We start from the raw sequence: 14,371 nt of genomic DNA on the forward strand, positions 1-14,371 counted from the left end.
ATATCGCAAACAGGCGTTATAAATTTGCAGTCAAATAAAATCCTCAGTTACCTTTATTGATATAAAAATCAGTAAGTACCTTTATATTAGAATGTGAAATAAAAAAATGTCGTCAAATGTGTGTAGCTTTGTTAGTGTGTAGCTTTTTTTAAAGCTAATGGTTAACTTTAATGTTAGAAGAGATGTATTTGGTACGTAGGTTTTTATAAGCGCGCAAATAATTATTTAAATAACTTCTTGGTTTATTTTAAAGGAAAAGGCAGAAGGTACAGTATGTATCAAGTATATGACGATTACTGTTGTTTCTTTTTCTTGGGGGTAGAAAATAAAGTAGCATAACAGGAAGTAACTGTTTAGTTTTATGTGGCATCATATATATGTTACGCTCAAACCGAAAATGAACATTGAGGGGAAAAAAAAGATAAAAAGCTCACAACGCGTTGTGTCAATGAAGAATGTTGAAAGAAAAGAAACCCATTTACAAACGTTCCTTCATAACCTGAGAGCGACAAGTGCCTTTAACCATAACATAAACACAAGAATACCTTAGTATCATCACAGAGCGCGACATCGTACGACGCGCCGTCACAGGTGGCGGCGGGCGGGCAGGAGCGGCGGCGCTCCAGCGCTCCGCGGCCGCGCTGCGTGCAGCCCGAGCGGCACTCGCCCGAGCTCCACGCGCTCCACGTGTCCCCGCCGCTGGGAACCGCGCTCGGCTTGTACGACGGCTCCATGCTTTGGCACGCACCGCCCTCGCACCACTGGAAATATTCGAAACAGGGGATTATATTTTTATCCTTACAAATTCGGATGAAGTAGATCCGTGTTTCTGTGTGAGAAAACTAAATGTTAGTGTGTGATGTAAAAACAACAAAACAAGAACTAGACGTCAACATTTACAAGGTACTCTATGCATAAACAAGTCATTTTGAAGCAACTAGTGTAATAGGCTCCCGGATATCCTCTGCAATGATCCTCAGAATACTGTAGTATGTCATCGTAAAATTGTTCGACATTAATAATTCGATGAGATGATAGATTTTAGTTTAAATCTTCTCTGTGTAAAATTATCTTTCATCAATTTGTATAACTTATCGATTTAGTAAATAATACATCCTTATTACCTTTCCATTTCCACAGGATGTTCCCGGTAAAGCCGGTCCTGAGTAATAAAACCCAGCACGATGTGGTGTCCGGCAGGTTAACTGTGCACACAGATTACTCCCCCCGTCTACTGGAACTGCATCTTTGTCACGCAAGAGCACCTATAATTGATTAAATTTTCGATAAAGATGATGGGAATTAAAACACAGCACTTAGGCATCACATATAATTTTCAGGTCAATTGGTCTGTCATGGGTCGCTAACATGCTTCAATGCCTTCTTTGTGTGAAGTTAAATAAAAGGAAGCAAAATTTAAACTTCAATGGTTATTTATACTCGAGTATTATGGGATGTAAGCAAGGTCCTACACAGAGGAGTATAAACTATGGAATATCTTTAGAAGCAATTCAATAATCGTACCTCACATTGCTTCTTCGCTCCCCAAGTAACACCAGGATATCCGCCGAATTTACCATGTTGTAATTCGTTTGGTGTATCTAAGTCGTCTTCGCTATCAAATAGACAAGTTGCCCACCTATAAAATGAAACACGAAAGTTGATTATGAAATGCCAATATCATTGGTTTTTCAATTCTATTATTTTTAATGTTCGGTTACTGTCACAATCTCGTATACGTAAATTAATAGATAAAGATGTAATGTCTAATCTATTAAATTATTCGAAAAATACTGCTTCAAATTGCACAAGCAAATGTGCGGATTGCAATGTCGCGACTGAGATTATAATCCAATGCTTTTTTCGGTGGCATAGACAAGCAATCGAATTAGTTACCTAATGTAGTTCTAATCATACCTTCTCCACTACATGGTTAACTTACTGCAAATCAGCGACGACACGTGCGCTGCAATGCGACCAAGTGGCTTCACCGTTGGTGCCTCGAGATGGTGACATAATATATCCCTCTCGCGTACACGAGTTTCCTGAGCCATCATGGTGCATGCCAAGGCTGAAAATATTATACAACAAAGAACGTCAGTTACATTGTTGTCAAAAAATTACTACGTTAATGTCATTCACGATGATAATATAAAAACTATACAAAGTATTTTCTTGTGTTTGATTTTAAGCGAGTATTATACATTTAGAAATTAAAAACTTTTTAACCTCAGTCTCCCCGTGACCACGCTTGCTGTAAAGTGTTCGAAACGTCGGGTTAATAATATAATGAATATATCGCTTTTAAAATCCGTTAAAAAGTGTTTAATTTCTAAAAACTATACAAAGTCTTAAATTATTAGGAATGGGTAAAATTTCTCTTTTTTTTGTAATTAGATATATCGTGATAATGTCAATCAAAAATATTTTTATAAATTTATCTTTATCCTAATATGTTATGAATGTAAGTTAGTAAAGTTTAAAAATAACAGACTTATGTCCAATTTCATGAGCGAGTATGTAGACGGAGGTGAAGCCGGCAGATGGGTAGGGTCGGCCCAAAGTGTCCGTTGTGCCGAACTCGGACACAACACAAGCATGTGCCGGTAGACAGACTCCCCCCACGGGAGCGAGACCCATCGTCACTCCGTTGCGACGACCGCCTTCTTCTGAGTAGAAGTCTAGCCTGAAATTAAACGCGACCTTGTCTACAACTGTAATTAAAAATTAATCACTTTAATTTATTTTATTGTTTGATTGATTTGATTTATTTAAACTTTACTTTTCATGTCATCATGTCTGGTTTTATGGGTTTTACTTCACAGACTTTTCAGGGTTCCGTTAGCAATGGGAAAATGGAACGTTATTATTAGGATTTCGATGTCATCTGACTTTCTGAACATCTGTCTATCACCAGGCTGTATCTCGGGAATCGTATAAATTAGATAGATGAAATTTCCGGAGATCATGTGTTTTTGTTTCCGCTATTATAATTAATTGGACAATTTATTTTTACTATTACGCTTTAATATTTGTACGGAAGCTTAACGACTCGTGTGACGACTCGTGGTTGACTCGTATTGATTTTTTATTTGGAATCACATAACAATAATAAAAAAATAACAGACTATTTATTAACAGTGCCTTCAATCATCATGTCAGTTTTGAGTAAGGATTTAAATCATCGAATCATATCAAAAGCTTATAAACGTGGGATAGAAATTAATATTTATAATTTTACGAGCGGTCCGCCTTGGTACATATTTAGCCTATAGCCTTCCTCAATAAATTGGCTATCTAACACTGAAAGAATTTATTAAATCGGACCAATGGTTCCTGAGATTAGTGCGTTCAAACAAACATACAAACAAACGCTTCAGCTTTATAATATTAAGATTATAAATGGATTATGAAGAAAAATTAAAAAGCTATAGGATCACTCAAACATAAGTAAATGCATTTCACCGAGTTTCTTTTGAGAGAGCTATGGGTGTAAAACTATGAAAGGATATATTACATATATATTAATAATATAAATAAATAGTTTATTTAGTAGTTTCTATTTACATCTTTATGATAGAATGGGAAATGATCAACACCATTAAGATGTTTTCATTAAAGCTTTTAAAAATGTACCCAGAAAGCAGCAAAGCCATATCCCAATGCTGCGGATCGTCATCGTCCTCCACATTCAGGGAGCGCTGGTACGCGCAGAAGGAGTCAAGCAGCCGGCCCCGTTCCGCATGGGCTGGCAACTCACGCGGCTGCGTCCGGAGCAGCGTGAGGCGCACCAGGGATAGTTGGATACGTGTCCCCAAAGACGGGTGATGATATAGAGCCTGTACCTGTAGGTTAAATACGAGTTGCTAAGTTAACGATACCTGATGCTATATAGCTTGCACAGCAAAAAGCTTGCAGCAAAAACATTTGTTACTGAGATACAGATTGTAGACTAATTTGGTTTATTTTTATTCAAATTTTAGCATTAGAAATACATTTTTATTCAACACTATAGAAAATGCTATGTCACTCAACAAAAAAAGTTAATAATAACTTAGTCTAAGTGAGAATTACTTTAAATACATATAACAACTTCACTTACTCCATTAATGTAGGCGAGTAACATATCCCGAAGATCGACTTCATTGTAGTTGAGGTAAGGGTGGAAGATTTTATAAGCGGACTGGTCTAGGAACAAGGCTATTTCAATAGTGTAGGAGGAAGGGGCGGGCTTAGACGGATGGACGCGTGGACGTCGTGGGCTGTGGCGCAGCGGTCTGGCGTCGTCGTGCGTCAGCGGCGGCGGCGTCGCGCGGCGGATGATGTGCGCGCTGCGTCCTTGCCGCGCGGGTTCCGCTCGCCCCGCACCCCTCGAGAGTGGACGCACTTCGTATGTTGAGTTCTCCGTCACGATTAAACCGTGCTGTGGAATAATGCACACTGTAACTTCTATTTGATATATAATTAATTCAGTCAGTACATATCTACACTACTTAATATAATTTCGACAAAGATTAGATTTTTTTGTTTGTTTATAATAAATAAAATTAATGACTGTGTCTACTCCTCAACTTTTAGAAAGACGCATAATTTCATAATGACATGACGAATCCGGCGAGCAGCTCGTCCAACATAAAAATCTACCTTACTAAGTATAGAGGCAAAAAAAACAAATATGAATATGATTTTATCAGTTGAAGCGCGAAATCATAACTGAAATGATGATAAATGTCCTTACAAAAGCGTGATCCTTGCACGCAGAGAACGCAGCTACGGTACCAGGGCCGGAGTGCAGGAAATGACAGTTTGCGTCCACATCCGACAACGGGTCCTCCTCACCCCTCTCTGACCACACGCGGAATTGCGGTGACACCAGGCGTCTGTTCGGAACTAATTGAAGGTCGAAATTTCTGCAAATAGTAACTTATTCATTCAATTATTCGTAATTAAGCTTTAAAGAATAAATGGAAGAAATATATCACTAACTCATTAGTGATTAAATATAAAAGCCAGAAATAAATATTTTGAAAATATCCTCGTCAGTTAAAAGGCAAATTAAAGGGGATAAAACAATTCAAAACCCCCAATTTTAACAAAATGTTATGTAAGATGAAGAACTTCACTGCAACGTCTCCTGGTGAGTTGTCACCGTAACACGGGTAAGAGTCAGTCAAATACGAACCCATATCTGAAAATTTTATCAAAATCGGAGTAGCAGTTTTGGAAAAAAATTATATCATGGATTTGCACAAACATCCTCACACAAACGTTACAGTCTCCATTACATCGTGGGTAAAAATAACTTTCTCACTTTAAGTCACTCTTAAAAAGCTGACCTTAAAAACATTCCTACATAATATTACTTATATTAACGAAGCATGCTTAGAACTTTTGTTCAAGTAAGTATATCGGGAATTAGATCACGGCACGAAATGCTCCCGGGGATATATTATGACTGAATGAATGATTTTTTTTCCTTATCATTGAATTTGTAGAGCAACGACTCTACCTTGCTGAAGTGTAACTTTAAAGATGTATTGATTAGTGACTACTAATCCTAGCAAATACATCTTAACTATTGGAGAAGATTCGCATTCGATTGATATTTTAGAATATAAAGTATAATTTCAATATTTTAGAATATATTGCCACTTCCATATAAGTTACAGAGAATGTCAATCGAATACCTACTTTCAAACACAGGCTCATAATGACTGACTGACTTAGGTAGTAGTAGATACGACACTGATGAATAATTTTTCTTCAAAATTATTACGAATGTAATTCAAATAAAGTGTAAATAAAAATAAGGTGACTATAATGTTTAGAATAAAATTGCTTTTTTTTTTAACAAAACTAACGGTTTCTTAAATTTTCGGAAAAGCAATAACTTTAAGCCGCGTATAATCGTCCAATAATAGAGCGAGCGAAATGTAAAGCGCAGTTGTTCAAATCAATTGTTTATAGTTCAGTTTTTATAAAATAACGTGTAAAACAAACTAATTATTAAGTTCACAATGACATATTTCTATATCTATACATATTTTCGATCCGATCTTTCTAAGGTACGGTAGGAACGTAATTACGTTGTAAGTATATCACGTCTAGTCCGTTAGGTACAGACTACATACAGACACGAGTGCATGGGATCGATATTCTACTGTCTCAAGCGTAGTACTATAATATTGAATTCTGTGTCTCAAGTGGAGTTTAATGTTAAAACTGGATTGCATTAGTAACCTCTTGTTTTATTTTATGAAACATATACAGGTTTAACGTATTAATTGTAATTTTTATTTCGCAAATAAAAATATGTAATGATTTTGAAAACAATGCAATGTTTTACTTTGTTAGTTAATTAATTATCTATATACCGTTATACAGATGTGTTTTTGTAATAAATTAATTCATTATAAGATCTTAAAGCTTTGATAAAGAGTTTTTTTCAGTTAAGGTAACTAACAGTAACTGACTTTAAAGATATAGGTAATTATAAAATAAAATTGTGAAGAATTTTTTTTTATGGTTGCATCCCATATTCTAAGATAAACCTTTTTACATCAATATGTGCTTTAGCTTTATGATTGTTTCATAACATTTTGTTAGGCAATGTTTTAAAATAGTAATAGAAATTACAAACCTTCCGAATGCCTTAAAGCTGTAGGGAAATGGAACTGTATCCTGTGATGAATCCGACGATGATAATGCTTCTCGAGGCACCGGCTTCGGCAAGTACACAACTTGTACCTCGTCACCCTCAGGATTTCCTCCAACATCCTCTTGGTTTCGTACCAACCACGAAGAAAAGGGCAATATATTCTAAAATAACATCAAATATCACAACAGGTTATTATAAAATGTATTTATTATTCATTAAGATACTGTTTTAATACGTAAATTTTTAAATTGACGGATCGCGGAAGTACCTTTTATGATTCACTATATTAATAACATGGTCACAAAGCAGTCATCAGCCGAGTGCCCCAAATACATACAAAAATAATTGCTTGAACCTTTTTTTATTGTCATAAAGGTAAACAAACGTATAACTTTGTAGGATAAGTATTTAGCATCTGTTTGCAATTCAAAGCTACCGTTCCAAGTAATTGAAAAGAAAGAAGAAATCAAAATCCTATGTTAGTATGTCACGTATCTTAAATGACACACTTTCCTAACTACTTTTTAATAAGTACTTAGAATAACACGACACTCGACATATTATTATAATTTCCGCTATAGGATTACTCATACAATGCATTAGTGCTTTCTTTTTCAATAATATCAATGTGGGTATCAAGATCACGCTACTGTCGTGTGGAACTTCAGAAAAATGAACAAGGTCAATGATAATTTCGAATGTGTTCACTCGTGTCGAGTGCATGGCTAACAGTCGTTCTGAAATTGACTTGACTACAAAAACATGTAGGTATCTCATGCTATATTTATCTTATTGTTTTCATTAATTAACAAAATGGTTAATTGTCTCTATTAACCATTATTCGTCGACACGCATGTAGCACAACAATGCCCAACAATTTCATGAAATTGATGACCTCAATATAGCATTCATGTTTTGTCTACGTATTTGTAAAAATTGTTTATCATACAATAGTTTTAAACAATTGATGATATTCCTTTTTTCGGTAAGCTCCGCAATGTAACATAAGTTAACGTATCTAGATTTGTTTAGTTAGTAGTTTATACAATAGTATAAACTATAAATACACTTTTATCGGAATACTAATTGAATTAATTTTAACTGTTAGGTAAGCATCAGAAAATTAAGTAAGCACTTTTGTTTTGCTGTTAATATGAAAATTCTATGGGTAAAGGAATTTTCGGAAATTTAATGATTATTGAATTACAAATCCATGTTTATATATATTGCGAGTTATTTATCAAAACCTAATTATTGTATAAGAGAGCACAACATCTTCATAAAATGAAAACGTTAAAGTCTAAACATTTAAAACTAGTCCATTCAGTACATAGAGGTTAGTGAAACCGAAATTGTCACCACGTGAATGAGCAGGGCATTGATAAATTAGCGCTTGTAAGCAAACTAAAAGGGAAAGTCGAACTATTTGATTTTCTATTACAAGCTTCATCTAGACAAAGGCATTCCTTTGAATTACGAGTTCAAAAAAGAATACAATGAATTTCCTAAAAATCAATTAGGTACAATAGGAATTCGACTATTACATTGACTGTTACGTTAACATTACGGATGAAAGTGACTTCATCAGTCATCATATTGGAGCTTAGCGTCTCGACGTCGCGTCGCCCGCTGTTAAAATAAAACGGGGCATTATGAATCATCGCACTTCGATTGAAAACTCAAAGTACGTGCCGTTAACTCTTGTGTAACTCACTACGTGATCCAGTACAGCAGAACCATAGCGCCGCATCGTCTTATGTAATGTAATTGCCAAAATAAAATTATCGGTCCAAATGGTTACGCGAATTGAGGTGAAAGTAATTTTGCCAAATTTTATAATAGTACTGTAGTATTATACGTCATAAAATTATGTCATAGAGTATTTTTTCACCCACTTACTATTATATCATATTCTCATAAAACTTTCATGATTTTAATTTAAATAACTATTTTTGTCATAATAAAATCGCCGCGAAATTGTTACAGCTAGACTAAACTTAAATTGGACCACATAGGAGGGTGCCTCCTAAGCACCTTAAAGCTTTAGGAAAATTGTGAGACACCATGGATTGGTGTAATAATATAATTTACTAGCTGCGCCCCGCGGTTTCACCCGCGTAAGTCCGTATCCCGTAGGAATATCGGGATAAAAAATAGATGTTGGCCGATTCTCAGACCTACCCAATATGCTTACCAAATTTCAGAGGAATCGGTCAAGCCGTTTCGGAGGAGTATGGCAACGAAAACTGTGACATGAGAATTTTATATATATAGATTATTTTTTAATCAACGAGTTCGATTCTTTGATATTTTTTTGAAAACCATTTTTTTCTTTCGAATATCACAAGTAAGGTACGCTTATTTAGTTCATCTCTTCAGGGCAATTTTGCGATCATAGTTTCGAATTTCGGTTGCCACGCTCAGTTGTAAAGTTCACCCTAAATACCTATATTACGTTTAGGTAATTAACGAACATATATTTGCATTGTTTGATTTGAGCTGATATAAGTTATTTGATGACTAATGTAACTTCTAAATCAAAACGAAAAAAAGTTGATCACTTATAGATATATAGATTTTTTATATAAAGTTGTTCCTAGTATTGTTTCGTAATGGAGCTACATTTTAGAATAAAAATTTTTGAAATAAAAAATATTCTTTATATATATATATATTTTTGTTATGCTCACTAGCTAAACTTTTATTTAATTATTAATTTAATGTTCCATTGTAACTAAATTAAATCTATAAGTGTATATAACAGTAGAGTTAGTGAATTGAGTTTTTTTTATTTTGAAAATATAAAACTATGAAATAATTGAAATACCTATACGTAATAGGAATAATCAACATAGAAGCGAGCACATTCGTTCACTTATTATAAATACTGAATTTAAATATCATGGCAACGGTTTTGTTATTTACTCACTGTTTTTCAAACAAATGCGTTGACATCGCACCAGGAGTTACCGTTATAATTGTGATTGACAGAATGACACATGTTTTTAACACTTGAGAAAGTGCATTTTCTTCAGGAAGATTTACTTTACATTTATTAAGAAGGTTTCGACAGGGCCGGAATTTATTTGCATACATGTATTTGTTAATCGGAGATTGGGTCATTTATTTTATCTTACAGAAATAGTACAGCTAAGATATTATAACTTAATGTGTACAGCCTATCTCATTGAGTAATTACTTTCTATTACTTGTTACTAATTAATTACAATGTTAATACTCATTAAAGGGTCAAAATTTCTTGCGTGAGCTTAGTTCTATAAGTCGTTTTACTTTATTAAACCATGTCTGGTTGCACTCGAATGTATTATGTAAGTATCTCTTTATTTAAGCTATATTATGTTCTATTTTATTTCATTTTTAATGAAATACAAGCAAATTACCACTACACTCTTTCAATAACAAAGTAAGAAATCGAACTTTAAAAAATCATAATGAATATTTCCAGAAATTCCATTTTCGGTAAAACCATAATTATTCAGGGTGATAGATGCAATCGGAATAAATCAGCAATGCAGGTTATTAACGCATACTCGATAGGCCATAGCCTACTACAGCAGAACTACACATACTAGTCGAAATAAAAAACAATTATTTCTAAAAAATTTCACAAATCTGTATCGTTCCCTATGTAAAAATTAGATTTTTGCAAAATTTAGCTCAAATTTGTCTGGAACTTTCACAAAATCTGTTCTTCTGCTATACTTCTCAAAAATATATGCTACAGGAATTAAGACCCGGTAAAATATGGAAACTTGACCACATCCTTGTTTTTTTAATAAATCAATTTTTTAAAACCCGTTATGTTATATTCATAAATTCTTGAATAAAACGAAACAAGCAAGATATCCCCAAACAAAGAGTTGTCAAAGAGATGCGAAAAACAAATTGACCTAAACTTAACCAACAAAAAAAAGCCAAGCAAAGATTTTAGCTGTTACGTTAACAACAGATAGATCTCTACGCAAAATTATAGCAAGAGCCCTATAAAAACAATCATCTAATACGCTACTATAAATACTCTTCGAAGGACCCTATTGCGTGAAACAATAGGATGAGCTATTTAAAATACCTTCCCAAAATATATGTTATACGTGGCGATCTTCGATATCTACCATAATTTCGAATAAAAAATACTTTATTTCATAAGTTTGGAAGAATCTTATGGAATCAAATATTTTGTTAGTGAACGGATGCTAAGGTCAAAATGCCACATTTTTCGGTGATTCTTCAATTTGAGTACTTACTAACTTATCTTTTAAAACATACTATTCGATTAGTTCAATATTCCATAATAATGGTAATCCTAAAACTTTAAATTCAAATGTTTATAACATAATATTGGCACTGCATAATACGTAATTTGAAGTTTTTGATAAGTAATCATTTAGGTTATCTACATAACTGATTAATTATTGTGAACTTATAATCCAAGAAATAAAGACGCATGCTTGCAATTCTTGTCTAAAGACCGTGAAATTATTAACTGCCAGCGACACTTGCAATAATGAATTAATATTTTTTACGAGGGGAGAACGTACCTAACATTAAATGTACAAAAAATCATCAATATCTACTATGTACTTACCATTCACACAATAAAATAAACGTGTAGGTGTCATTACACCAACTCATAAGAAAAAATAAAATATTGACCTCTATTGACAGAGCACAACGAAGAGCAATTACAAAAAAAAACCTCTTGTAGCTACTTGACATTACACTTGCTTTGAGCAAATAGCAGAGTAACATATGTACATAAATAACGCTACGAAAACCAAGGAAGAGTTCTTAACCAACTAAATATTTCTAATTTAGTTTAGCTTTAAGTAATATTGATTATTTGAAACTTTATCTTAAGTTTAGGTATATATAATTAATATGAACAAATGAAAACAAACGATCGTAATTAGTAATTTATAAATCACTATACGTATTTATGTAGATTTTAACTTTAGGAAATGAAACGTTCTTCACAAAAGATGAAATATTTGGCACAGTTCTGGTGATATTACAATTTGTTATGGATATGTCTGCAATTGGCATGCTCTCATGCCAAATTACTTCTAAGCGCTTAAGTTTTGCTTGCAAAATAAATATTTCATAAGATACTATGTATATAATATTATATCTATATCATTATACATTTATTACAATTACCTAAAAACATATAAAAGCGTATATATTATTGTTATAATTTATTTTTCAATCAGTAATTTTACATATAGTTTGAGAACAAAAAATATCAGTAAATTTAAAATAAAGCAGAAGATATAACTGAATAGGTAAATAAACAGCGCCGCCCGCCCTCGCTTTTACTTACGGGAAAATGCGCAGGCGTACCGGCTCGAAGCGTGAAAAATAATAGTATTATCACTGTTTTAACTTGAAACGCCATCGTCGTGTAACATTTCACATCAGAGACTTGTTTGAAATTAGCAAAGAAACTCTTCAACACTTCCTTATAAGGACGGAAATATTATGCAGGTTATTTGAATATCAGAAATGCGAACGATGCACTGTGCGACAAGGAATCGATCCGGCTGCTATAGAGATTAGAATGCGTACACTTTTGCCTTGTCGGCTACCGAAAGACCGAATAACCACTGCGTGCCCCTAAAGTACACCTTTCGCACCTCGGAGAGAAAGTTGGAGGAAAGTGCAGATTTTGGCTGTCATGTCACCGCCTACACTCGTCCCCGTAGGAGCATTGTAGCGAGTCATCCATCACTCCAATCCAACGGGCGGTCGCCCGCGGCCGTCTGCATCGTTATTAACCAAAACAAATAAATGCAAAGCTACTACATATAGGTATACATTACGTTCTACTGTACGGAAGAACTATTTTTTGATAACGCAACTATTTCTGTAAGAGTCTTGTATTTTTAAAAGCTTATTAATGTAACATTACAGCCCTTTTAATTTTTGCCATGTTTGTACAAAACTTTCTAATAAATTTTCTTTTATCTATATGATTACACATTATGCGTACCGACAACCCGCATCCTTTTACCATTCAAATTGATTAAAGAAAACATAGACATGTGCATGAAGTGTTTGTTTATCATTATCTTATGAATTTTTCAACCAAAATACGGTACATGAAATAAGTATGATATTTTAGATAAATGAATTAATAAAATATTTGAAATTTTCAAAACTGCAAAAAAATTGCACTCACTCACCACTCCTTCTCGAGGTAAGACCCAAAATGAATTTGTTTTTGGTAACAATAGTTAATACCTAGTTACAATAACATTTTTTTAATAACAGAGATGTAAGTAAAATTCATCGTTTTGCTTGTTTCCTAAGTAATCTAAGACATGCAACCTAGTGCCAAATTAAAAGAAAACATGCCTGTTTTATCCATTTATATATTATATTAAATTAAGCATTAAATTCCTGATAGAATGAGACAATAACTTTTATAGTTAATTACAAATATTCTAATATTTACATAATGATCTACTTGAAACTCTCTTATTGATTGATTGAATAACCGTCAAAGATAAATATTTAAAAATAATTATTTCTTAAATAAAATTCAACAAAAATGGTTCAAAGTGATCACCATTAGCTTTTATATATCTCTATACATTTTAAAAGTGATAGCTTCAAGCTTGCCTGCAACTTGCATGTCTCATTTTGTGCAATGGTTTGCACATCCCTAACTTTATACCAAAGCTCACTTAACACGTACAAATATATTATATTTGAAATACGAGCCATACCTATTTATTACTTTCAATTCAAGTAATAAATAATTATAGCTCGTAGTAAGTAAGTTTATCTTGAAAGATATTGTTTAGGAAATAAACATTTTATTAATAATATTTTTTAGAAAGAATAAGCCAAAATTGGCTTACTTCAGATAGATATTGCCATAGCAATAGTGGTAGGTACTAGGTACTCCTACCACATTGTGACAAATAGGCGTAAGCATTTAAATTTTAATATCACTTATGTTTTCTAAAGTTTTATTAAAAAAACATTAGTGAGAAAAAGTTCTTTCTCGTAAAAACCACTGAACGGACTTTAATGATACTGAGCAGGTTTTATTTACCAGAATGCCACAAAAGCTGTAGAAATGCTTATGTGTGCGCAAGTTCTTCTGCGGGTAAAACCACGCGACACAACTAGTAAAAATAGTAAGATCGTCCAAGTAGCAATGCACACTCAACACAATCCCACAGCGGATTCAAGTGGCAATGCGCCAAAATGTACACTAGCCTCACCCTCGGACTGCAAAAATCGTTATTTCCTTTTATGCAGGCCAGTCAATATGTTTCATAACTGGTTATATTGAAAATGTTTTGTATTTTAGTACAAACAGTATTGTATTTTAGTACAAACAGTATCGTATTTTAGTACAATTTAGGAACCATATTTCATATCGAAAGTTCGTAGACGATTTATTATTTTTGCAATCGATTCGCTGCATAATTTAATCTACGGATATAATAAAACAGTAACCAGACCAATTCTGTACATTTTTTTAAATAGTGATGGCTGTTTGACTTCTAAACCATGATTAGTAAATTATTTCTATTTGTCTGTTTGTATACGTGCGTTAATCAAAAATCACTTGAAAGCATTGGACAGGTTTTGACAAAATTAGAGACCAATATTAGGTTCAACTTACCTGTTTTTTTGCAGGCATCATTTTATTTGAAAAAAAAATAAAAGGATGGCTAT

At 33.4% G+C, this 14,371-nt stretch overlaps 1 protein-coding gene across 2 annotated transcripts in view; it reads right to left on the bottom strand.

Annotated features, from left to right (window-relative positions):
• LOC119829722 (A disintegrin and metalloproteinase with thrombospondin motifs adt-2-like) overlaps positions 1 to 12,270 on the bottom strand; it is a 17,750-nt gene extending 5,480 nt beyond the window's left edge. The window contains exons 1-10 of one of the 2 annotated variants that reach the window (XM_038352361.1): positions 12,000 to 12,270; positions 6,641 to 6,819; positions 4,739 to 4,910; positions 4,103 to 4,423; positions 3,637 to 3,845; positions 2,495 to 2,686; positions 1,943 to 2,071; positions 1,525 to 1,639; positions 1,125 to 1,265; positions 546 to 761 (exon numbers count right to left, since the gene is read on the bottom strand). In XM_038352361.1, coding sequence (XP_038208289.1) covers positions 546 to 761; positions 1,125 to 1,265; positions 1,525 to 1,639; positions 1,943 to 2,071; positions 2,495 to 2,686; positions 3,637 to 3,845; positions 4,103 to 4,423; positions 4,739 to 4,910; positions 6,641 to 6,819; positions 12,000 to 12,074 — 1,749 coding nt within the window. In that variant the 5' untranslated portion in view covers positions 12,075 to 12,270. Of the gene's footprint in view, positions 1 to 545; positions 762 to 1,124; positions 1,266 to 1,524; positions 1,640 to 1,942; positions 2,072 to 2,494; positions 2,687 to 3,636; positions 3,846 to 4,102; positions 4,424 to 4,738; positions 4,911 to 6,640; positions 6,820 to 11,264; positions 11,367 to 11,999 lie in introns of those variants that run through there. The other variant, XM_038352362.1, reaches the window with a different exon arrangement.
• Positions 12,271 to 14,371: the final 2,101 nt, after the last annotated feature.

This window comes from Zerene cesonia, chromosome 10, assembly GCF_012273895.1.
Source record: "Zerene cesonia ecotype Mississippi chromosome 10, Zerene_cesonia_1.1, whole genome shotgun sequence".
NCBI classification, from domain to species: Eukaryota; Metazoa; Arthropoda; class Insecta; order Lepidoptera; family Pieridae; genus Zerene; species Zerene cesonia.